This window comes from Castor canadensis, chromosome 4 (genome assembly GCF_047511655.1).
Source record: "Castor canadensis chromosome 4, mCasCan1.hap1v2, whole genome shotgun sequence".
NCBI classification, from domain to species: domain Eukaryota; kingdom Metazoa; phylum Chordata; class Mammalia; order Rodentia; family Castoridae; genus Castor; species Castor canadensis.
The window spans coordinates 150,512,697-150,540,334 of record NC_133389.1 but is presented as its reverse complement, the minus strand read 5'-3'; the positions used below and the strand labels follow the sequence as shown (position 1 = coordinate 150,540,334).

The 27,638-nt window shown below is 35.1% G+C and overlaps 1 protein-coding gene across 3 annotated transcripts in view; it reads right to left on the bottom strand.

The window, feature by feature from the left end:
• The window catches only part of Sgo2 (shugoshin 2), a 51,189-nt gene that overhangs the window by 3,614 nt on the left and 19,937 nt on the right, over nucleotides 1-27,638 (bottom strand). For all 3 annotated transcript variants that reach the window (XM_074071345.1, XM_020173002.2, XM_074071346.1), the window contains exons 3-8: nucleotides 27,374-27,549; nucleotides 26,271-26,348; nucleotides 20,658-20,743; nucleotides 9,219-9,457; nucleotides 5,426-8,326; nucleotides 3,905-4,059 (exon numbers count right to left, since the gene is read on the bottom strand). In XM_074071345.1, the coding sequence (XP_073927446.1) occupies nucleotides 3,905-4,059; nucleotides 5,426-8,326; nucleotides 9,219-9,457; nucleotides 20,658-20,743; nucleotides 26,271-26,348; nucleotides 27,374-27,549 (3,635 nt within the window). The remainder of the gene's footprint in view (nucleotides 1-3,904; nucleotides 4,060-5,425; nucleotides 8,327-9,218; nucleotides 9,458-20,657; nucleotides 20,744-26,270; nucleotides 26,349-27,373; nucleotides 27,550-27,638) is intronic.

The following is a 27,638-nucleotide window of genomic DNA, read 5'->3' as shown; positions in this document are numbered from 1 at the left end:
GATTTATAGGTTCATTTACAGTAGTAACAAGAAGACTAAATATAGTGCTGGGGTGTGGCTCAAGTACTAGAGCATCTGCCTAGCAAGCACATGGCCCTGAGTTCAAACCCCAATACTGCCCCCTACCACACACACACACACACACACACACACACACACACACACAGAGAGAGAGAGAGAGAGAGAGAGAGAGAGAGAGAGAGAGAGGGAAAGTTTAGAAGACACTAACATTTATAAAGGTAACTAGAATGTGCAAAACCTACATGAGGAAAATTTTAAAACACACACACAAAATGATGACTTGAACAGCTTGAACAGACATTCCTGTTTTGGAACAGAACAAGCCAGTTACAAAGATCAATCCCTAAATTAATATATGAATTCAATGTATCCCAATAAAAATAAAAAGCTAGACCAGTGGTTTCTAACCAAGAGTGATTTTGCCCTCCCTCCCATATCATTTTGCAACATTTGGAGACAGTTTTAGTTGTTGTAAGCAGGGGATGTTAATGACATCTAATAGGTGGAGGTCAAGGATACTAAGCATCTTACAATGCATCCAACTGCCAGCCATAAAAAAGAATTAGTATCCCAAAATGTTATAGTGCCAAGGTTATGAAACCCTGACCTAGGCAGGTCACTATTCAAGTTCATACAAAAAAACAAGCACTCAAGACTGGTCAAGAAAGAAATAAGCAGAAAACTATGAAAGGGTATTAGCTCTACCGTATCTAAAAACATACTATGAAGCCTCCTGAATAAACAAGTAGACCGGTACAATATAGTAAAAGGTCCATATCCCCCAAAAATACATATGTGGAAATTTAGTATATAACATGGCTGGCATCTCAATTGTTGTTGTTTAGTACTGGGGCTTGAACTTAGGGCCTCACACTTGCTAGGGGAACACTCTTCCACTTGATCCATGCTCCCAGCCCTTTTTGCTTTAGTTATTTTTCAGATAGGGTCTGCCAGTTTTACCCAGGCCAGTCTCAAACCCTGATCCTCCTGCCTCTACCTCCCAAATAATTGGAATTATAGGGGTGCATCACCACACCTAGCTCTTTAAAAATGCATTCTTAAATAAACGGTGTTGGACAAACCAGGGAGCAATTTGGAAAAAAGATAAGATTTAATCCATATCTTAAACCACCCACAAACAAAGAAAAAAAAAACTCTACACAGGAATTTACATAAGAAATGAAACTATAAAAACAGTACAAGAAAATATGGGTGAATTCCATGGCACAGAGAAAGTCTTTTTAACTATAGCCCAAAATTCGAAAAGGATAAAAGAAAAGATTGGTAAGTTTATAGAAAGATAAAATTTTACATGATTAAAAAACATCAAAAGATAACTGACAAATGAAAAAATTGGCTATACCAGAGTGAATTATCTCTAATATATAAAGAATTTTTAATAAGTAATGGACAAAGAATGAAAAATAAGAAAGACATGAACAGACCAAAAAAAAAAAAAAAAAAAGACAATAGGCCACAAGCATATGAGGAAGCCATTTAAATTCACTTAACGGAGAAATGAATTAAATACCACTGAGATACCATTTCTCAGCTACCACTGACATAAACTGAAAAATATGACAACACATTCTGTTGATGAGGTTGTGGGGTGTACATGCTCTAACTCTCTACACGTTGGTACAATGACAGAGAGACAGCACATGAACCTTACTGAGTCACAAGTGAATAAATAACATGACTACATTGAAGAGAATGGGAAGGAAATGAACAAACCTAAGACCAAAACAACTGTACCTAAATGCTATAAGCTAGTTAGTAAACATGCTTCTCACAGGAATATGAGCTGATAATTCTAAAATTACTGTATGTGCGTAATAGAATTGAGCAAAGAAGTAAATATTTTATAGGTTAACAAGTAACAGACTTCTCACTGATGGAGAAGTTGTGAATAAGCAAAAGGGGAAGACTAAAATGAACCCTGAAGTGTTGAATTAGAATCAGAGCTATGAGATACATTCTAATGTAACATGTTTTTTACTATACACATAAACGCAGAAATATAAAACTATGTTTATATGTGGGTTACTATAACTACATATATTTCCTAGCTCTGTCTATAAGAGGGTCCAACTGAAATGTCCTGGTGGTGGGCTGACTCTAAGGAGGACTCTCCAACCCTGTAATCCTTGTCTACAGGCATTCACACCTTTGCATAAGCCCCCCTCACCTTGATTATGGGGAGGAGCTATGACTTGTGTTTAACCAAGACTGTGACAAGGGTAACAGGCTATCTCAATTCTGAGATACAGTAATCCTAGCTACTCAGGAGGCAGAGATCAGGAGGATCGTGGTTCGAAACCAGCCCCTGGCAATTAATTCTGCGAGACCCTATCCCAAAAACACATAACACAAAAAAGGGTTGGTGGAGTGGATCAAGTTGTAGGCCCTGAGTTCAAACCCCAGTACTGCCAAAAAAAAAAAAAAAGAAAAAATTCTGAGGTACATTTCATTGTAAAGTAAGACTCCATCTTCCTAGAGGATTTTGTTCTCCACAGTTGACTTTGAAGGAAGTGGCCTTTTTGGGGGTGGGATGGGGCAGGTGACAAGCAAATGAGAACAGCTTACAGCCAATAGCAAGATGCTGAGGCCCTCTGTTCTACAACCACAAGGACATTAATTCTGCCAATCACTGATGTGATCTTGGAAGTATATTATCTCTCAGGAGAGACTCCAGGTAAAAACCAGCCTGTGTGACACTTGATCTCAGCTTTATAAGACCCTGACGCACAGAGACTGAGAAATAATAAATGCATGCTGCTTTAAGTTACTTGAGTTTATGGTAATCCTGTTGTGCCACAGTTGACAGTTAGTACTACACAATCTAAGTCGTGAGCATACCTAGTGCCCAGATCTTCATTTCTAAAGAAAATTCTACAATCAAGGAAATTCGGTTTCCTAACAAAGTGCTTGATTCTGGGGCCAGGGCAGGAAAAACACTGAGCCTGGAACATCTTGTGATGTCAGAGAGTTATGAAGCAGTCAAATTAGTATGGATTCTTGTCAAAAGGAAGCAGATGCTAATCTGAAGGGACTCCTAACACCAAAGTTGTAATAGCTTAAATAATGAAATTAAGATTGACATTATTAGATTTTTATCTATAGAATGAAAAACAGCTATGAGTCCATACTAATATAAGTAAATAAAAGAGGAACAACGGACAGCATGCATTTACAGAAGAATTTCAATAAATGTAGAAGAGGGAAATAGAAACCATCACACAGTAGAGATCATTGTAAATAAGGTCCACCAATGGATATTAAAATTAGTAAGCAAAAAACTTTGAGAGATAGGATATATAGACTCAAAGTGTCTCCCCAATGTCCTTTCTAAAGGCGAAGATAAATGATTTTATAGTAAAAATATCCAGAAGACATCATGATAACCAAGTGATCAAGGTCTTATTTGTAGTACGACACTGACATGATGAATCCTTAGTATGATGCAATGAGGACCTGTCTTTTTTGTGGAATTCTTATCAACGATGCATAACCATAGTGTGACCATGAAAACACATTAGAAAAACCCCAGATTGAGGGATATTCTACAAAGTGACTGGTAGTCTTCAAAGGTGTCAAAGGCATTTTAAAAAAAGGAAAGGCTGAGGAACTGTCACAGGTGTGAGGAAGCTAAGGAGAAATAAAAACTAAATACAATGTAGGGGCCTGGATTCTGATTCTGAAACAAAAAAACGGTGTTAGTGGCAGTCTGTAGTTTAGTTAATAACATAATACCATACTAATGCTCTGGTTGTTACATGTCACCAATGTATTTTTATCGATACTCAGGAGTGTCAAATACTAATTCAGGCAATGTTTATAAAAGCACCTATTTCATAAAAGCATACTGAAATTACTCAAATACTTGCCCTTTTAGACCTGGCTCTTTGAAACTGACAGGAGTACACCTTCTTTTTCTGCTTGGCAGCTTTGAAGATAGATTTTCTGACTCATTTTCAAAATTAGCAGTATTATTTGAAACAAAACAGGTATCGGTCAAGTCCTGTAACTTTTTGTTACCTGAAAAGAACATTATTTTCAGAACTATTTATAAAAGCAAATATGGAGATATGGAAATAAATATGGAATATATAGTGGTATGCAAGACATTGGGTACAAACTTTAAAGCTTAACAATTCAATTATGAGAGGAAATGAGGCTTAAAATTTAGAAAACCTTTTAACGCCTGCAACATTCTTGTTCTGAAATCGCACAAAGGCTGCTAAAAATTCTTCATGGTTCAACTCTTTTCACAGAACTACACCAATTACTGCACATTCATTCAACACATACATCTCTGGTTGCTCACTCTGTGAGACATGATGAGTACAGAGATGAGTGACAGTTCACAGTCCTTTAACATATCCTACAATTCTAGACCTTTGTACTTTTCTTGCCTCGGGTATCTTTTACCTGGAATATCTTTACCCATCAAAATCCTAATGTTCTATGTACATGTATTGAAATGTTAGGTTCCTAGCAGAAAAAAATTAATAGAGATAGGAATGTCTCATGTTAGAAAAAGCTACAAACTCTCTGACTAACAAAGGAACATCCTTAGGACACAATGTTAAGGGGAAAAAAGAGGGATAAGGAATATTATATATGGTATAATTTCTAATAATTAGTTAAAAATCTTTACATTCAAGTCTGCATGCATATGGCAAAATGGTGACTGCCACATGTCTGGGTGATTTTTTTTCCCCACTTTTTTTCTGACTCTCTACTTTCAATTTTATGCAATGAGGATTATTCTAGTAACTGCAGAAAAATAAAAGTAAACACTAATGGTAAAAATGTATCTATCTGTTAAAGCCTCAAATGCTATTTAATTTTCAGATTCTTCTAATCAACATTTCTCATTACATCACTTAGCATAATTAGTCTGCTTTTATTGAAAGTTTTACTACTTTCACCACTATTTTCTGTTACTTTAACATACACATGTTCAGAGGACAGAGCTGGTCTTACTTTTCAGTCTCCTATAACACCTAGAATAATACTTTGATCACATTAAATATATGCTCCTGGATGAAGAGTCCCATCTTTATGAAGCCTGCAATTGTCTTTGGTAAAATAAAATCAGTGCAGTTCCTTATTATATACATTTTAAACATTCAATTTCCTTCAGATACGTGGAAAAGGAAATTACCTGCCTAAAGCCATTATTAGATAACTTTGTGGTAAAGATCAGTTTTTTAGGCTGTGAATGTCATTGTCCCAAAGTACTACATTTTAATTCCTTAATGCTATTTCTATAGATCACAGCTATATACTGTTTTACAATTCCACAAAAATACCAGGTTTAACAGGAGATACTTTACTAAGTGGAAGAAAAAAAAAAAAAAGCACTTCTAAAATTTGATCACGTTAGACATCGACCTACCTATTCCTGATTTTTGTGTTCTCTGGTTGACTTTAAATTTCACCTCTTTTATCCTCTCGTGTATATCATCACTTACTTGAAGGATGGGTGAACTACCCAGGGCAAAATTTTCTTCTATTAGGTTTTTAGTAGAAGAAATACTCAAAGGTATTGGACTCTCATGAATACTGTCAAAGGAAGAATTTTGTATGTTAGGTGAATATGTCTGAGATAAAGGGTTAAGCACCTTTGTGTAAAAATCAGACTTAATTTTGACAATTTTCTCATTCTCCAAACAGTTTTCCTTATCAACTTGTTCAGAGTCAATTAACTTTCTGTGGTCAATGTCAGGTATTATTTCTATTACTTCATGGGTATCTGGAGAAGGATCTATAAGGATCTTCCTTTTCTTGGATTTGGATGTCACTTTATTTACTTTTTTGACTGGGCATTTTCCTTCTTCTATCACTTCCACAAAGGGTATACCTCTTTTTATATTCAGAGTTACAGTGCTTTGCTTCTGATTCTTAGGTAGTTCAATCTGGTTTCTGGTATCAGAATCTGTTTCATTAGTGTGTTTTAAACCAGACTCTACGGAGACAGATGCCTCTGAAGAATTTGTTAATGGCAAAATAGATTTGTTCTTATCTCTTGTCAAAATGTTCTTTTCTTTGCCTAATGACTTTTTGCAACATTTTTTAATGAGTTTGTAAGGATTTGGGTTTTCATCATAACTTTCCTTTTTGTTACTGTTGTTTTTCACATGGTATTCACTGATAATGCCTTGGCATTCAAGTTTTTGTTTAGATTTACTTATTTTAAAATCACAATCATTTGTATAGCATTTTTGGGCATGTACATCTTTATCAAAATCCTCATATATTTGGTTCATTTCAGAAATGATTTCTGTCCTCCGATTTACTTTCTGTCTAAGCTTATTTATTTTTGATTCATTTTGCTGAGTAAGTTGCATATTAGTGATATGCTTTTGCAAATCCAATATATTCTGGGTTTCATGGTCATCTAAATTTCCACTATCTTGGGTGAGAAAATCAGCTGGATGAAATTCATTTGCAATTTCTAGGTTTCCTGAAATGGTTTCTTTATCCTTTTGAGTTAAATAAACGAAGGGATCTTTTTCTAGGTCACGTATACCTTTGTCATCATTCTCATGTATTTGGCTGATTTCAGAAATTATTTCTGTCTTTCGATGTACCTTTTGTCTAAGCTGCTTATCTATTTTTGGATCATTTTGATAAGCAGGTTGCACATCATAGGCATTCTTTTTCACCCCCAAAATATTTTGAGTCTCATAATCATATAGCGCTCCACTATCTTTGGTACAAAGAACAGGAGTTGGAAACTCACTTGGGTCCTTTTGGTTTCCAGAAATGACTTCTTTATCCTTTTGTAGGAAGAAAGAATGACCCTTTTCTGAACAATGCAGGCTTTTGTCATTATCAAAATGATTTGCTTCAGAAATTATTTCTGTCTTCCGATTTACTTTTTGCCTAGGTTTCTTACTAATTTTTGACTCATTTTGAAGAACAGGGCTCACAGTAGTGATCTGCTTTTGCAAATCTAACACATTCTGGGTCTCATAATCATAAAAATCTCCATTGTCTCTCATGAAAACAGTATGTATTTGAAACTCTTTTGAAGCTTCTGGGTTTTGAGACATGGTCTCTTTATTCTCTTGAGTTTGGGGGTAAAAGTTACTTTTTTCTGGGCTATGCATATCTTTATCATTATCTTCATACAGTCGGTTCATTTCAGAGATTATTTCTGTCCTCCGATTTACTTTTTGCCTAAGCTTATTTACTTTTGATTTATTTTGCTTAGCAGGCTGCATATCAGTGACATACTTTTTCAAATCCAACATTTTCTGAGTCTCACAAAAATTAGTATCTTTGGAGGAAAGTTCAGATGTTTGACATTCATGTGGAACTTCTAAGTTTTCAGAAATGGTGTCTTTATCATTTTGGTTTGGAAATAAATTATCTTTTACTAACTTATGAATCACAAATGTCTGTCTAGAAGTTTTACTTTTACCATAAGTTAGGGAATTCTGATCCATATCAAATTTATTCTCTTGCAGGAATTTATCTGAACTTTGGGAGAAAGAATGTGTTTCCTCTTGCTCATTCGTTACATGTATTTGTTTCTTCTTTTTGTTGTAGTGTATATTTTGTCTGTCATCTTCATCAAAGCCATTCTGAAGGGTTATTTTCTTTGGTATGTTCATCTCAGTCAGCTGGTCAGTATTGATAATAAGATTTGGATCTTCTGAATGACTTTTGCCATCCAGGACAATAGACCTTCTTTCTGGTCTGTTTTCTATCTTTTCCTCAGTATCTGCATCTGAACTACTTTTACATTTTCTCTTTGTTCTTTCTCTCTTTTGTTCAGAGCTTGGATCTTTTACTTTTCTGAAAGTTCCTATTTCACAATTTGATTTTTTATTGCTTTTATTTTTATTGCCTCTTGAAACTGCAACAATTTTGCTTACTTCACTAGCAGTTAAATCCATGTCAGCATTGTCATGCACAGTTTCCTGTAACTGAAAGTCATCATTACTCTGAACTTGATACAGGCACTCTGCATTAGGTTCACTGGCAGACTCTGAAGGCAAGTCAGAAAGGCAGTGTCTATTTTCTTGCATCTTAATATTCTTTTCATTAGTGCAATCATTTATCTCATTATTCCAGCTTACTTCTGAATTTAAAATCCAATGTTGATCTAAATCTGTCACACAGGGAGTGTCTGTAATAGGATTATTTAATCCCCCAGTAGATCCATGCTTCTTCCTTTCAGTCACATTACTAAGAGATGATTTTTCCCTTCTGTGGCTGATAGATGGGGCATTTCTCATTTCACTCACTAGAGAACTCCTGGAACTTTGGTCTGAGTGGCAATGGCTTTCTAAAAAATAAAGGAAATAAAATCCAGAAATAAATAACGAAGAAAGTAATGCTACTTTAAACAAATTAGAAATCAGGCTGTTTTACAGTGAAGATTTCTGACAACGTGTTCTGCTTAGATTCTTATATTTCTAAGTGCCTATACTGATAAAAAATGAATTAGAAATTATCAGAGTATTCATAAGTCACATTTTACCTATGAACTTATGGAAAATACATACTACTGAGAATTCATTCTGCTTCAGCTTCACTAGTAGAGTAGAGGTTAAGCAATAGTAAAGCCATTAACAAATACTTCTGGAGTTGAAGGAGGCCAGCAAATGCACCCACACAATAGTGATAACTGATAAGGGTTAGGTTCAAAGCCAGCCTGAATAAATAGTTCGTAAGACCCTATCTCAAAAAGACCCATCACAAAAAGGGCTGGTAGAATGGCTCAAGGTGTAGGCCCTGAGTTCAAACTCCAGTATCACAGGGTGGTGGGGAAGAGACAGCACAACTAAATAAATATATGGTATCTTTCAAATCATAAGCTGAGATAGTAAGAAAATCTCCTTAGGACCACTCATTTCTACAGATTTCTTCCAGAATAAAAATTTAGACCACTGTGGGTTTGACATTTGTAAGTACATTTACTTTTTTTTTTTTTTTGACGGTACTGATGTTTGAACTCATGGCCTCATGCTTGCTAGACAGGTGCTCTACCATTTGAGCCACTCCATCAACCCCTAAATTTACTTTTAAATTAAAATTTTCACCAGTAGTTTTAAATGGTAGAAGTTAGCAAATCTGTATTTATTAACAGTTTATACATCATTGCCCTCAAGAAGAAAGTCTGATGAATATAATTATTTAATACTGATGCTCAAAATGAGTTTTTAAAACAATCTCACCTTTGGGAAGTACACTGTCAGTAGAAGCAATGTGTTCTGAATCACCTAAACTATTCACATACTGATTATCTTCTTTAAGAAACAACTTTTGCAAATTACACTGAGCTGATGAAGGTTGTCTCGTTGATATTGAAGAGGAAACATCAGGTGATGTCTTTGATGAAATATTGTTGTCACACTCTGTTTCCTCTTTATCATCACCATCATCATCATCATCATCATTTGAGGTTAATGGAACCCTTAAATCAAGTGAGAGTGAAATAAGAACCTTTGTACTTCACAAAAATTATTCAGAAAGAGAGGCCATCACTACATAATACATATTAAGCATATCACTTGATGCTATTATGAAGAACTTTACACCAATAATTTGACTCATTAGATGAAAGAAATGGATAAGCCCTTTAAAAAGTTTAAAAACCTAACAAAGAAGAAATAGAAAATCTGAATATTCTTATTTGTATTAAGAAAATGGGATGTTATCAAAAAACTTTTCCACAAGAAAACTGCAAGAGCTGGGTGCCAGTGGCTCACGCCTGTAATCCTAGCTACTCAGGAGATAGAGATCAGGAAGATCACGGTTTGAAGCCAGCCCAGGCACACAGTTCAAGAGATCCTATCTTGAAAAAAAAAAAAAAAAACCATCATAAAAATAGGGCTGGTGGAGTGGCTCAAGGTGTAGACCCTGAGTTTAAGCCCCAGTACCACAAAAAAAAAAAAAAAAAAAAGTAGAAAATTGCAGGCTCAGATAACGTCTCTTAAACATTAAAGAAAAATAATACCACCTTTATATGAATACTTTTAGAAAACAGTAAATGAAGAGCTTATCAATTCATTAAATGTGACCAGCATAATATAAATATCAAACCCTGACAAAATACAAGGAAAATTACAAACCATTTTCATAGTTAACATATACACAAAATACTTTAAAACAATTAACAAATAGGATTTTACAATATAGCAAAAGGATTTATCATCAGGAGCAGTTTGTTGCAGGAATGCAACAAACCCAATCCTCAAAATTCATTACATGGATTAAAAAGCCATTAAAAAACTCAATACAGCTATTCATGAAGAAATGCTCAGCAACTAGGAGTATAAAAGGACTTTTTATTTTAAAACTTTTTCTTTTGTGTGTGTGTGTGTGGTACTGGTGTTTGAACTCAGGGCTTCCTGCTGGCTAGGAAGGCACTCTACCAATTGAGTCATGCACCTACCCCATTTTTGTTCAGTTATATTTTGGATAGGGTCTCATGTTTTTGCCTGGAGACGGTCTTGAACCACGATCCATCTCCCTATCACTTCCCTGGGATTACAGATGTCTACCACAGGTGTACCACCACCTGTGTACCACCACCACAGGTGTATTGTTGAGATGGAGTTTTGCTTAATTTTTGACCTGGGCTGTTCTTGGGAACCATGATCCTCCCAATCTCCACCTCCAGAATAGCTGGGATTTACAGTTCATAAGCCACTGCTTGTGGCCCTATGCTTTGGTTTTTTTGGGACAGAGTCTTACCTTTGTATTCCAGCTGGGTTAAACTCACTAAAGAACACAAGCTGGACTCGGACTTACTATTAAACACAGACTATCCTTGAACTCTTGCTCTTCCTGTCTCAGCCTGGAACTTTCTTAACCTAAAAGAGAGAATCTAGAAAAATCTAAACACCAACATCATATTTAATAGTGGGGAAGTATTTTATTTAATATTGAGCAAGAAGTAGCGACTGAAATAAGAAAAAAATAATAAATGGTCTACAAATTAGGGGGGCAAGGGAAGAAAACTGTCCTTATTCACAATTAATAAAAACATATTTATAGGAAATTCAGAGAAACTCCTAACAAACTATTAGAGAAGCAAGCTCACTGGAAACAACGTCAATATCCCAAAATTAATTATAGTTTTATATACTAACATCAAGAAGAAAACAAAATTTAAAAAATAAATAACAGGGATTCCAAGATGGCAGCTAGAGGGAGGAAGCAGAAAGCGTGCCTCCTATAGTGAAATCTTGGAGAGACGCAGGAGACACACCTTGCAGGCAAAACCACCGAGAAGAGGCAACTTTGACCCCTCCACACCTCCAGCCTGTGCAGAGAATCTCCACTTCACGTTAAATGGAGAAACCAGGAGGGTCCCCGGGCCTGCGCCCAGACGGCTTGGGAAGACACGGACAAGGTGAGCTAAGTGATACACAGTACTTCCACAGACAACCCTGGGCCAGATCAGCATAGCCCCCTGGACAGACCGAACCCCACCCGGGGAAAAAAAGAGAAATTGAGAAATAAGCAATAAGAACAATAAACACATGTAGCAAAGAGAGTGGGGTGCCCTGAGCACTGAAGAAGGGGAGAGGAGAATCCCTCCCGGAACTGTAAATAAACAAGCTGGGCCTGGCCGGAGACGGCAGGGGAGCGCACCCAGCAACCAGGAGCAGGAAAGCTTGTGAGAGTGGCAGAGGGAGGAAATCTCCACAGGAGAGAGAAGACCCACCTCCCATGTGAGCTGTAAACAAACATGCTGGCCAGCAGAAGCAGCAGCACATGCCCAGCAATCAGGAGCGGGAAAGCTTGTAAAAGCAGAAGTGGGAAGAAAAACTCCACAGGAGAGGGGGAAAGACCCACTTCCCACGTGAACTGTAAATAGTAAATAAACACGCAGGCCTGAGAAAGTGGGTGCAGTGTCACCTCCCCCAGTGTGCTTGCAAAGAGGAAAGCCTGTAGCAGCAGCTTGTGTGCAGGAGAACTCTGAGTAAACAAAGCCTGCGGGGGCCAGGTGGAGTGCTATGCTCACCGGAGAGATCTGCATAAATACAGCCTCCAGCAACAGCAAGCTGACAGCAGTGGGCAGGCAAGCTACAGCCACAGATAGCCATTTACAGACCTGTCTCCAGACTTTTTTTTTCTCTCTCCCTACCTTTGATGAGAAAACAACCAAACTACACCTGCATGCTGAAAAACTTACTGAAACTGTATTGCATTTGAACTTGGGACACTTTGTGGGTTTTTTTTTTGTGCAGTTTTGTTCTACTATATATTTCCCCTTTGACGAGACAACTACAGAACAACATCTGAGGCACCATCTCCAGGATTGGAGGCTGAGGGACAGACACCAAAATTATTAATACTGAAACTTCATTGCATTTGAACTTGGAGGTTATTTTTTTTAATTTTCTATTTTTTATTTTGTTTTATTTTATACATATATATTTTTCCTTCATTTACTTATTTTTTATTTTTACTCTTATCTTTATTCTTTTTATTTTTTATTTTCAATCCTTTCTGTCTCTCTAATGCCTTTTCAGCTTACAGTTGATTAGTACAGTCTCTCCCTGTTTATATCTTTGAAACTTTTTTTGTTTGTTTCTTTGTTTTGTTTTTTTTCTACTTGATTATTTGTTTTTCCCTTTTCCTTTAACTTCTTTGCTTTCCATCCACTCTCACCCTTCCACTCTAACTATCACTAGTGTTATTATTATAAGCCAGAAAATACTTAATTGCACACAGTTCAGGTACAATAACAACACCAAGGGCAATGACGGGAAGACAGAAAAAACAGGGAAACCAGTTGACCCACAGCAAAAAATTACTACAGGAACCAGAGGGAAATGAAGAAAACAGATACGCAGATCCAGACTCCAACAAAATGAAGATAAACTATGCCAAAGAACCCAATGATGCCTAAAAGAATAATCTAAAAGAAGAAATACTACAGGTAATCAATGACAACTTTATAGATATGATACTGGATATGGTCAACCAAAATGTACAGGAGACACTCAAGAAATTCCAAGACAACAAAAATAGAGAATTGGAAAAAGCAAAAGAACAAATAAAGGAAACCATAGAAGCACTAAATAAATGCAAAAGTGAAACAGAGAACACGATTAATAAAGAGATAAAAGAACTTAGGACAAAAATAGACAACATTAAAGAGGAAACGACTCAGGATATGGAAAACCACAGAAAAAAGAACAAAACAGAATTGCAAAACAAAACGGATGGCCAATCCAGCAGAACAGAACAAACAGAAGACAGAATCTCAGAACTCGAAGATGAAATGGTAATTAAAGGAAAAACCAAAGAACTATTAATTAAACAACTCAAGACCTGTGAAAAGAAAATGCAAAAACTCACCGACTCCATCAAAGACCAAACTTGAAAATCATGGGCACTGAAGAAGGAGAAGAGGTGCAAGCAAAGGGAATGCATAATATATTGAACAAAATAATAACAGAAAATTTCCCAAATCTAGAGAAAGATATTCCCATACAGATGCAAGAGGCCTCCAGGACACCAACAGACCAGGTCAAAATAGAACTACCCCACGACATATCATCATTAAAACAACAAGTTCAGAAACTAGGGAAAGAATATTGAAGGCTGTAAGAGGGAAAAAACAAATAACATACAAAGGTTAACCCATCAAAATCACAGCAGACTTCTCAACAGAAACATTAAAAGCAAGAAGACTGTGGGGTGAGATCTTCTGGGCACTGAATGAAAATAACTTCAACCCCAGGATACTCTACCCAGCAAAACTATCATTCAAAATAGATGGAGCAATAAAAGTCTTCCATGATAAACAGAAACTAAAACAATATGTGATCACAAAGCCACCACTACAAAAGATTCTGCAAGGGATCCTGCACACAGAAAGTGAAACCCAACATAACCACGAAAGGGCTCCAAACTACAGGAAAGGAAAAGCAAGAAAGTAGAGAGTAACCTCAATTTAGGTACACACAATCAAACCTTCAAACAAATAAGACAACTAAATGATAGGAATCACCACATACCTATCAGTACTAATACAATGTTAACGGACTTAATTCACCCATCAAAAGGCACCACTTGATGAAATAGATTAAAAAGGAAGATCCAACAATTTGTTGCTTACAGGAGACCCACCTCACCAATAGAAATAAGCATAGGCTTAGGATGAAAGGCTGGAAGAAGATTTACCAAGCCAATGGCCCCTGAAAACAGGCAGGAGTACCAATACTTATCTCTGACAAAGTAGACTTCAAACCTACATTGAACAAACTACATAAAGAAGGACATTCCATACTAATAAAAGGGAAAATAGACCAAAAGGTAATAATAATTATCAACCTATATGCACCCAATGTAAACACACCCAATTTCATCAAATATACCCTGAAACACCTAAAAGCACATATTAACTACAACACAGTTGTTGTGGGAGACTTTAAAACCCCATTATCATCAATAGATAGGTCATCCAAACAAAAAATCAATAAAGAAATCCAATATCTAAAATATACCATAGATCAAATGGACCTACTTGATGTATACAGAACATTTCATCCAATGTCTACACAATATACATTCTTCTCAGCATCCCATGGAACCTTCTCAAAAATAGATCATATCCAAGGGTACAAAGCAAGCCTCAGCAAATATAAGAAAACAGAAATTATACCGTGCATACTATCTGATCACAATGCAGTAAAACTAGAACTCAACAACAAAAGTAAAGACAAAAAACATGCAAACAGCTGGAAACTAAATAACTCATTACTTAATGAACAATGGATCATTGATGAAATAAAAGAGGAAATTAAAAAGTTCCTGGAAGTCAATGAAAATGAAAACATAACTTACTGGAACCTATGGGACATGGTAAAGGCAGTCCTGAGAGGAAAGTTTATACCCATGTGTGCATATACTAAATAGACTGAAAGATCCCACATCAATGACCTAATGATACATCTCAAACTCCCAAAAAAACAAAAACAAGCAAATCCCAAAACAAATAGGAGAGAAATAATAAAAATAAGAGCTGAAATCAATGAAATAGAAACCAAAAAAACCATACAAAGAATTAATGAAACAAAAAGTTGGTTCTTTGAAAATATAAACAAGATCGATCGACCCCTGGCAAATCTGACTAACATGAGGAAAGAAAAAACCCAAACTATTAGAATCAGGAATGCAAAAGGGGAGATAACAACAAACACCATGGAAATCCAGGAAATCATCAGAGACTACATTGAGAACCTATATTCAAATAAATTTGAAAATCTTAAAGAAATGGACAGATTTCTAGATACATATGATCATCCAAAACGGAACCAAGAGGATATTAATCACCTGAATAGATCTATAACACAAAATGAAATTGAAGCAGCAATCAAGAATCTCCCCAAAAAGAAAAGTCCAGGACCTGATGGATTCTCTGCTGAATTCTATCAGACCTTTAAAGAAGAACTGATACCAACCCTCCTTAAACTGTTCGACGAAATAGAAAGGGAAGGAAAACTGCCGAACACATTTTACGAAGCCAGTATTACACTTACCCCAAAACCAGGCAAAGACACCCCCAAAAAGGAGAACTATAGGCCAATCTCCTTAATGAACACTGATGAAAAAATCCTCAAAAAAACAATGGCAAACCGAATTCAACAACACATCAAAAAGATTATTCACCACGACCAAGTAGGCTTCATCCCAGGTGATAGGGGTGGTTCAACATATGAAAATCAATAAATGTAATAAACCACCTTAACAGAAGCAAAGACAAAAACCACTTGATCATCTCAATAGATGCAGAAAAAGCCTTTGATAAGATCCAACACCATTTCATGATAAAAGCTCTAAGAAAACTAGGAATAGAAGGAAAGTACCTCAACATTATAAAAGCTATATATGACAAACCTACAGCCAGCAATATACATAATGTAGAAAACCTGAAACTATTCCCTCTAAAATCAGGAACTAGACAAGGATGCCCACTATCTCCACTCCTATTCAACATAGTACTGGAATTCCTAGCCAGAGCAATTAGGCAAGAAGAAGGAATAATAGGAATACAAATAGGTAAAGAAACTGTAAAAACATCCATATTTGCAGATGACATGATCCTATACCTTAAAGACCCAAAAAACTCTACTCAGAAGTTTCTAGACATCATCAATAGCTATAGCAAGGTAGCAGGATATAAAATCAACATAGAAAAATCATTAGCATTTCTATACACTAATAATGAACAAACTGAAAAAGAATGTATGAAAACAATTCCATTTACAATAGCCTCAAAAAAAATCAAATACCTAGGTGTAAACCTAACAAAGGATGTGAACGACCTCTACAAGGAAAACTATAACCTTCTGAAAAAAGAGATTGAGGAAGAATATAGAAAGTTGAGAGATCTTCCAAGCTTATGGATTGGTAGAACCAACATAGTAAAAATGTCAATACTCCCAAAAGTAATCTACATGTTTAATGCAATTCCCATCAAAATTCCAATGACATTCATTAAAGAGAGTGAAAAATCTACAGTGAAATTAATATGGAAACACAAGAGGCCACGAATAGCCAAGGCAATACTCAGTCAAAAGAACAATGCTGGAGGTATCACAATACCTGACTTCAAACTATATTACAAAGCAATAACAATAAAAACAGCATGGTACTGGCACAAAAAAGACATGAAGACCAGTGGAACAGAATAGAGGACCCAGATATGAAGCCCCACAACTATAATCAACTTGTCTTTGACAAAGGTGCTAAAAATATACAATGGAGAAATAGCAGCCTCTTCAACAAAAACTGCTGGGAAAACTGGTTAGCAGTCGGCAAAAAACTGAAACTAGATCCATGTATATCACCCTATACCAAGATTAACTCAAAATGGATCAAGGATCTTAATATCAGACCCCAAACTCTAAAGTTGATACAGGAAAGAGTAGGAAATACTCTGGAGTTAGTAGGTATAGGTAAGAACTTTCACAATGAAACCCCAGCAGCACAGCAACTAAGAGATGGCATTGATGAATGGGACCTCATAAAACTAAAAAGCTTCTGTTCATCAAAAGAAATGGTCTCTAAACTGAAAAGAACACCCACAGAGTGGGAGAAAATATTTGCCAGCTACACATCAAAGGACTGATAACCAGAATATATAGGGAACTTAAAAAGTAAATTCTCCCAAAACTAATGAACCAATAAAGGAATGGGCAAGTGAACTAAACAGAACTTTCTCAAAAGAAGAAATTAAAATGGCCAAAAAATACATGAAAAAATGCTCACCATCCCTAGCAATAAAGGAAATGCAAATTAAAACCACACTCAGATTCCACCTCACCTCTGTTAGAATAGCCATCATTAGCAACACCACCACCAACAGGTGTTGGCGAGGATGTGGGGAAAAAGGAACCTTCTTACACTGTTCATGGGAATGTAAACTAGTACAACCACTCTGGAATAAAATTTGGAGGCTACTTGAAAAGCTAAACATTGATCTACCATATGATCCAGCAATACCACTCTTGGGTTTATACCCAAAAGACTGTGACACAGGTTACTCCAGAGGCACCTGCACACCCATGTTTATTGCGGCACTATTCACAATAGCCAAGTTATGGAAACAGCCAAGATGCCCCACTACTGACAAATGGATCAAGAAAATGTGGTGTTTATACACAATGGAATTTTATGCAGCCATGAAGAAGAATGAAATGTTATCATTCGCTGGTAAATGGATGGAATTGGAGAACATCATTCTGAGTGAGGTTAGCCTGGCCCAAAAGACCAAAAATCGTATGTTCTCCCTCATGTGTGGACATTAGGTCAAGGGCAAACACAACAAGGGGACTGGACTTTGATCACATGATAAAAGCGAGAGTACACAAGGGAGGTGTGAGGATAGGTAAGACACCTAAATAATTAGCTAGCATTTGTTGCCCTCAACACAGAGAAACTAAAGCAGATACCTTAAAAGCAACTGAGGCCAATAGGAAAAGGGGACCAGGAACTAGAGAAAAGGTTTGATCAAAAAGAATTAACCTAGAAGGTAACACACACGCACAGGAAATTAATGTGAGTCAACTCCCTGTATAGCTATCCTTATCTCAAGTAGAAAGAACCCTTGTTCCTTCCTATTATTTCTTATACTCTCTCTTCAACAAAATTAGAGATAAGGGCAAAATAGTTTCTGCCGGGTATCGAGGGGAGTGGGGGGGAAAGGGGGTGGAGTGGGTGGTAAGGGAGGGGGTGGGGGTGGGGGGAGAAATAACCCAAATTTTGTATGCACATATGAATAATAAAACAATAAAAATTTAAAAAAACCCTGCAAAACATGGGAGTACATAATAGCTAAATAAACCAAGTGATACATATTACCGATGAAACACTCAATTTTATAAAATGTTAATTTTCCCCAAACTGAACAAAATTCTAGTTTTATTCACTTATTCAGTTGATTTCTTGTTTTCTACATTGTGCTAAGTGCCAGATAAAAATTGTGGTAGCATAATTTTGGAGACAAGCATGCAAACAAATATATGCAAGAATTTGCAATGTGCTGTCAAAATATTTTGTACAGTATACAGTAAGCACAAGAGAGGAAACAATTCTTCTAGGGCCTGGAGTGGTTGGACATATATAGGAGCTAACCCTTGAAATGAGTTTCAAAGAATAAGAAGGAAGAAAAGGAGAGAGAGGAAGGATTTAAAATATCTGTAGGTATTACTTTCCACAGGATTATTTCATTCTTGCTCACATTTTCTTTCAGGAGTATAGGTTTTACTGAATCAGGATAGCCAATGAGCCAGGGAAGTTAAAATTAATAAATATTAAAAGGGCCAGACTCAGACATTAGAACCAGAAAGTAAAAACTGAAAAACAGCAACAAGCTACCCCCTTTCATTACCCCTTTTTAGATGTTAAGTTATAAAAATAGAGAGATACAGAGGGACTATCTAAATCTGCCTTCCCTTTTGACATGGTAAGAAGCTATTCCAATAGAGACACAGAAAAATGAAAGGAAGTCCTACTTTCCCTATATTTTGGTAGGCCTAGATTATATCTCCATGTTTCAGTGTAGTAAATAGAACCCATCTTGGCCCCCAGAAAACTGTCTAATGATGAGGGTGCTAGATGTCAATTTGATGATGAATATTTCCCCAGCTCAGAGCATGGAGAACCCACACAGGAGACACCATTTTTGAGCTTGTCTCCCACCCTTGTACTTTTATCAGGAGGTGCTTTTTTCTCTCTTTTTAAACTTCAAATAAAAAAAAAAAATGGCTGGTGCAGTGGCTGAAGTGGTAGAGTGCCTGCCTAGCAAGCATGAGGCCCTGAGTTCAAACCCCAATGTTACCAAAACAGAAAAAAAATACCCAAAATGTTTGGATGATAAGTAAACACCTGATTTGCATGCTTATTATGAAACAATACATGACAGTCAACATATTTTTGAAAAAGAACTAAAAACCTACAAAGACAACAAAATTCACTATTTCAGAAGTATAGTAATTAAAATGTACTGGGGTAAAACTGTAATAGTACACATAATAGGTAACTCAATGGAATAGAATAGAAAGTGATACCATAGATATGAGGATTTTTTTTTATTATGGTACAGATTGTATTTCAATATAAGTGCATTTACTTGTTGAATGCTTTTACTTATGTGTACTTAAGTTCATACTTAATTCTATAACCCAATGATAATCAGTGATATTTTAAGTAACCTTCTAAATTTTGTTGTATGCATAGGAGTAAATACACACGAATATACCCACACATATATAAGATCTTTATACTTTATGAAATACCTTCATGTCCACATATGTATCATATAGTATACATATATTATATATACTTAAGTGTACTTAACCAAAAGTATTAAACCTGTAAGTCATATAACAGAATGATCATTGTCTGAAGCAGACAATAGGATTTAACTCAATGCTATTAGTTCACTGAGTTATTTCACTCCTCTCAGTCTTGATGACTTTCTTCTTACATGATGGGTTTGAAATAAGGTGATTTCTATGACTTATAATCAAATTAATCAAGATGTGAGAATTTCAGAAGGAGAACAGCAAAGATGAACGATAATACCCAGGCCTAGGGCAGTACACAAGATGATAATGGTAGAGACAAGTATCAGATTTAACCAGCAAAAAACATAGGGCAAAAGAAATTAAAAGTAGTAGGATACTACAGATGAACTTAGTTACAGAATTAAGCTTCTTTAGACTCCTGAAGACACACCTGTATAGCAAGACACCACAAACTAGTCTCCTTCCAATCTTAGTAGGTTTACCAATCCTGAACATTGTACAACATACACAAACACTGACCATGTTTTATAAAATCTCTGTGCCCTGAATCAGTGTAATTCACGCCCATATAACTAAGGGTTTACCTGTGCCCATTTCTTCTCTAGGGTCTATGAGAAAGCTGAATATTATTTCAAAGATTAAAACTGAATTCTATGAAAATGTCTAATTTCTTTTACACAAGCAATGTTAATAGGGCAATGTTTACTGGTGCAATGTTAGAAATAGATTTCATTATTTATTTTTAAGAGTTTTTCTAATATTTCAAGAATGAAGATCAAATAAAAACTTCTAAAGTAGAAGTCTGTATGTCAATATTTAACCAAGTTTTAAAGCAAATACCTTGCAAATGGAAGATGCATCAACTTGGAATGTTTACTAATCCGTTTCTTCTTGCTAGCTGGCAGAACAAAAGAACTTTGATGGAACTAGTTTTGGAAAGAACAAAGAAATTAGAAAGAAACAGTTTCTAATCTCATAACATCATGTTTGTCATGTACCAAGTTATACAATGATACCAATATTAATGGAATAATTAAACTATGATATATTGTAAAAATTTTTGTAAATGTCACAATGTACCCCCTGCATAACAATAAGTAAAAAAAAAAAATGGGAAAAATAAAGAACAATTCTTACATTATCCTTTAACAATTGAATAAGAATAATGTAAGATCTTTACACTTCTACACAAAACATTCATGTCTACATATGTACTATGTATGTATATTGTAATATATTAATATAATTATATACTATTAGATTTTACAATATATATTTAAAAGTTAAAGTCTAGGTAATTTTACATAGCCCTTATATATTTGTACATTTATACTTTCTAAATTTTCTGATATGTGTTTATTATTTAAAAGACCAGAAAAATCAAACAATACCATGTTATGAAACATCTCTCCTTATAGAATGTTGTCAACAGAAGTTGAATGGGGAGCCTAACTTTGATCTTTAGTTGACAGTAGGCAGCACCTCCCCTTATCATCAGTGTGGGGTCAGAGGAGGTCTGCAAGAACAGAAGATTTAAAGAAGATCCAAAATCTCACAACAAACAGTACCTAAAATATCCAAGATATAACAGAAAATCACCCTTCATACCAGGATTCAGGAAAAGTTTATCCACAGACACCAATGTGGAGATGACACAAATGTTGGAAGAAGAATTTTAAAGCAACCATCATAAAAATGCTGTAACAATTATTACAATGCTTAAGACAAATGAAAAACTAAACTCAGCAAAGAAACAGAAAGTGAGCCTGGTACCAGTAGCCCACATGCAAATAGTTCACAAGATCCTATTCTCAAACAAACCCATTACACACACACACACACACACACACACACACACACACACACACACACACACACACACAAAAGAAATATAAAGTGTTGGCAAATAAATAAAATTTGTAAAGAACCAAATGGAAATTTAGAATTGAAAAACACAGTAACAAAAAAAATCTAAAGGGCTAAACAACAAAAAGAGATGGCGGGGGAAAAAAATCAGTGAACTTTAAGACAGAACAGTAACTCAAACTGAACAAGACAAAAGAGAATGAAAAAAATTAACAGAGTCAGGAATTTGTAGAGATATGATGAAAAGCACTCACTAGAGTCCCAAGTAGAAGAGAGGACAGGGCTGGAAAGATATCTGGAGAAATAATGCCTTAAAATGTCCCATGCTTGGCAAAGGCATCAGACCTGCAAACCCAAGAAGTTGAGTAAACCCCAAAAAAGATAAACCCAAATAAATTCATGCCAAAACACAACAAGGTCAAAAATGTAAAAACTGAAGACAAAGAAAAAAATCGAAAGCACTAAGAAAATTGCTCTTTCATACAGAGTTAAGAAAGAATTAAAAAAAAGAAGGGCTGGAGGCAAAGCTCAAGTGCTAGAATGCTTGCCTAGCAAGCATAGGCCCTGATTTCAAAGCCCAGTATCACCATAAAAACCTAATAAAAATAAATGAAATAAGCATTGATTCAAAGTTAGAAAAGTAACACATAAAATAAACCACAGAAAACCTGGACTTACAAAAATAAAACCAAAAATAGGTATGAAACACAAAAATAGAACTTAAAATTAAATTAAAAACTGATTCTTTTGCAAGAACAAAATAAAATACAAAAAACTGCAACAAACTAACATAGTTAAAAAGAAAAAAAAGACAGAGAAAAGCTCAAATACCCAAATTAGTTAGTTGTGGAAAAACAACACAAACAAAACTAGACAAATGACAGACTACTTTGGTCTATTCTATACAAATAAATTAAAAAACCTGGATAAAACAGATAATTTTCCAAGGAAAAATAATTTAATAAAACTGACCAAGAAGAAAGACATTTTCCTAAGTGGACCAATTTCTACAGAAAAATTAAAATTAAGGGGCAACTGTTTCTACCAAAAAAAGTCCAGATAGTTTCACAGAATTCTATTCAATGTTTAAAGAAAAACAATTTAAAACTATATCACCAAGGAAAAGAAAAACTTTCAAGTTCTTTTTGAGCTTAGTATATATAACATTTTTGTCAATGTTTAGAGACTGTAGAAAGAAAACTACAAAGAGAGCGCACTTATATGAATAACAGAAAATTCCTAAACAAAATTACTGGCATAATAACTCAGCAGCATAGTAAAAGAACAGTAAGTCATTTCTGAAGTTTATTCCAGAAATATAAAATTAGGAAAATTACTAAAACAAGAGATCATATTGAGACACCTATGAGCATTATCATGCTAGAAAGGCATTTTATATTATTTAGCACTCTTTTTATTTAAGAAGCTCAATAACAGGAGGATTACAGAACAAATATGTGCCTTGCTCTTAAAAATAAATAAATAAATAAATAAATAAATAAGCTGGTCATGGTGGCACAAGCCTGTACTCCTAGCTGAAGCAGGAGGATAGCTTGAGCCCAGGAGTTTGAGGTCAGTCTGAGAAAGAGAGTAAGAGCCTGTCTTAAAAAACAAAACATAAACCAACCAAACAAAAAAGACAACCCTCTTCCCACACAAAGCCTCCTTCTTAATGGGGAAACTAGCTGACACTTTATATTTATTGCATTCTATATGTTCTAGATATTATTTAGGAATAAATATCCCTGCATTCAAGAAGCTTATATTCTGATGGGATGAACAAAAAACAAAATTAATGAATAACATGTTACATAGTGTTAAAAGTATTAAAGCAGGGATTTAGGATAGGAAATGTAGGAGTGGAATTGGGAAATGTTTAAAGAAAGCTTCACTGATATGACCTTTGAGCCAACATTTGAGGGAAGGGAGTGAACTCATCACCAAAGGAAGAATAAGTACTCAGGCATTGTGGTATCAGCTTGTCTGTGTTTGAGGGAGGAAGCCATTGTACTGAAGTTGTTAACAGTACACTGAAAGGGAGAGTAGTAAATGAAATGAGAAAAATAACAAGACTCTGTGTTTTTGCATCAAGTCAGGCAAGAAATAAGAGAGGTCACAAGAGAGTTTTAGGCAGACACTAACATTTTAATAAGTTCACTATGGCTGCTATGCTCAGAAGAGTGTTCAGAGATGCAAGGGCAGAAGCAAAAAGCCCAAGTTAGGATGGAGGGTGAATGTAGTAGAAATATTATGTACTCATACAGAAATGGAAAAATGAGACCTGTTGAAGCTATTCTAGGAATGGCGGCGGTGGGTGGGGGTTAAGAAGAATGATTGGAGGGGGTAAACTCAATTATGATATATTATAAGAACTGTAAATTTCACAATGTACCCCCAGTATAACAATAATATGATAATTTTAAAGAATTCAGATAAGAAAGGGGGTTGTGAGAAGGACTGGCTAAAGGATCAGAGATAGGGCTGAGAAAAAAATTAGGAAAATACCTCAAATGAAGCCATCAAAAGGAATTGTTTGGTGGCAAATGTGAAATTTGAAATGCCTCTTAGATTCCCAACAGATGCCATGTAGGTAAGTTAGATATGTACACTCTGGAGTTAGGAGGAGAAGACCAGAATGGAGATGCAAATTTGGGAGTTATCAGTACATAGTAGTAATTAAAACCATGAGACCAGTGAAATTATTTATGGCGACTGAGTGTAGATAGAAAAGAAGTCCAAGAATTGAGTCTGGGGCACTCTCAAAACTTAGCAGTTGGAAATATAAAGAGGAACCAACAAACAAACTGAAAAAGAATAGTCAGAAAGGTGGGAAAAGACATAAGTCTTAAGATGATCAATATGAAGACCAAGAATTATCCATGGGTTTTTGCAACATTGACATCAATGGTGACCTTCAGAAGAGCAGTTTTAGTGGAGTAGTGGTAAAAACTCAACAGGGGTATCTCAAGAGAAACTGGAGACTGTGTGAACAACTTTCACAAAAAGTTTTGCTACAAAGGAAAACAATGAAGATAGTAGCTGAGAGTTAAGTGGAATTAGAGGTCATTTTCTATTTTTTAAGATGAGATATGGTAAGATTTTTACATATTGACTTAGGTATCTAAATTCAAAAAAGAACCTTATAAGTTACTTTCAGAAGTTTTTGAAAGAGAGATTTACAAAAATTTTAGAAAACATAGGAAAATACTCATGGGATAAAAAAATAACATTTATTGCACTCTTCTTATTGTTTGAATACATGGTAGCCACATTTACATCTTCTAATAACATTGTAGGTATAACCAGTATTCATGCCTTGCTGATAACTAGATAGAATTCAAAGAGCTTAAGTTCAAGGTCATAGAACTAGTAAAAATAACAGAGTTGGGATCTAAATAAAGGTAATCCCATTTAAAATCCACCCTCTAAAGCATTAAATTGACTCAGAAAATAAGGAATTTATCCAAAATTGAGACTTCACTAACCTTTCCTCATTTTATACATTATATATTTTTGCTTTTCATTATTTCTTCACAACACTATTTTTACTACTTATTCACCCTTCCTGATTTTTGTGCTGATCATCTTTTCTTAATGTCAGGTTCTAAGAGTTCTTTAACTATTATGAATATTAATGCTTTGTCTGCAATATGTTTAAATAATTTTCCCAGTTTGCTACTTATCTTCTATGTTTTGGCAGAACAGTGGGTAGAATTCATGGTCTCACGCTTGCTAGGCAGGCCTCTTAACATTTTAGCCATACTTCCTGCCCTTTTTGCTTTGGTTATTTTTGAGATAAGAGTCCAGCTTTATGCCTATGTCGCCCTGGACAGTGACCCTCCGTATTTTCACTTCCCACGTAGCTGGTAACAGTTGCATGTCACCATGCCCAGATTTTGTTGGTTGAGATGGGCGGGGCGAGAGGGGGTGTCTCATGAACTTTTTGCCTGGGCTGGTCTTGAACCTCCATTTTCCTGATCTCTGCTTCAGTAGTAGCTAGGATTATAAATTAAGTCACTGTGTTGGCTCTTTTATAACTTTAATTTTCTAAAAAAGTTTTCTTTATGGTTTCCATCTTTCCTTTCAGGTATAGAATGTCTAACTTGAATTTATTTTCCCCTCTTTTTTATTAGTATATATTAATTATACAGAGGTATATTTTCTTTTTTTTTAAATTTCCTTTTATATTTAAATCCCTGTAGAATTTATTTTAGGATCTGCCTCTATTTTCCCTTCCAAATAGCTTTTCAATTGTGCCATCTTTCTATTTTAAAATAATACAAATTCTTTCCTGACTTGAAACATTACCTTTCTTCTAAGTCATTATATTTCTGAGTCTGTTCAGGAGCCATTGTGTTTGAATGAGCTGTGTAATTCTATTACTTTTAATCAAAATCTGATTTTTATAGAGTAATTTCAATAACCAATTATGCAAAATGATTTGCTATTAGTTAAAATGGATATTATGATTATAATTTACTTGCACGAAGTTTGAAATATGAATTGCTAACCTTGATGCTATTTAATTATCTCAATTATCCTCAGAATTGCTAAAAAATTACACTACTCACACGTAAATTCACTTACCTCAGAAAGACTGCTCATTTCAATTGCGGTTATCAAGTTACTGTTCATGAGCGATTCTATTTCTATAAGTTTCTTATTCTGTAAGTGTAAAATAAAGACCTCTCTTAATCAGCTAAGATCTGGAGTTTAATACCATATAGTTATGAATACTATCAGTGTGAGAAGACTCAATTGTTCTATATTGAGAGGACATCGGCCTAAAAGGGTATGATTCTGAATAGTCCAAATAGCTGTACATACACACAGCCCACATTTTTTTTGAGATATCAATTATAAATTTTCCTACATTTTTCTGTCTTCTTATAACAATGTATCATATGGCAAGCAAACATAGTTGGTCAGTCATAGGACTTTAACCTTCAAGTACGAAGAATATTTTTCTTTCTTTTTTTTTTTTGGTAGGACTGGGGTTTGAACTCAGGCATTCTACCACTTGAGCCATACTTCCAGTCCATTTTACTCTGGTTATTTTGGAGATAGAGTCTTGCAAACTATTTGTCTGGGCAGGATCCAAACACACACAAAAAAATACTCCCATCTCAACCTCCCAAGTAGCTCGGATAACAGGTGTAAGCCACTATTGCCCATCCAGTTTTCCACTTTAATTTCTACTCATTTGAGATTTAGATCTATCATTGCAGCTTAGCTAATCACAAGCTCTCACTGTCTGTCACAGTGTTGGAAGTGGGAAGGAAAAGCAAGGACTATAACCTTCATACTATCTGGTTTGTGGCCAGTGAAATGCTAAGAACAACAGAGAATACAAACATTCTGGGGCCTGCCCTCTTCCAGTTCACTGGAGGAATTATGCTCATCTTTTAAAATGTAGTAATACACTATGCTTTGCTTACCACAAGCAATCAAATGTCAGTCCTGGTTTAATATGGCTTCCAGAGTACACAAACACAAATTTAGACTTAGACTTAAGACATTTATTTTTATTACTCAGTAGATGTTTGTCATTTAATAGATTTATATGGCATATTGACTTTCAAAAATTCTTTACAACAATTAGATATCTGAAAAAGTTAGAACTTCCATAATAATAATGTAGTTAAGATTTTAGTTATAAATTAGAATTTAAAACAATATAACTTCCATACCAAGTTATTTAGCTTTAGGCGAAGAAAAGTATTATCAAAATTCAGTTTCTCCACTTCTTTTTGCAATAGCATCTTTTCAGTTGTAATTCTTCGAGAATTCTCTTTCTCTCTACTAAGAGCTTGAGCTAATGCTCTGTTGTTGTGCTTTAGAGAGATTTTGAAAACAGAAGAATTGTCTGTAAAAAGATTTTTAAAAGAGTTAATATTGAATTTTTACTTTAATAAATTTTCATATTCCTTAGTAAAAGTATTTTAGACAAAATGC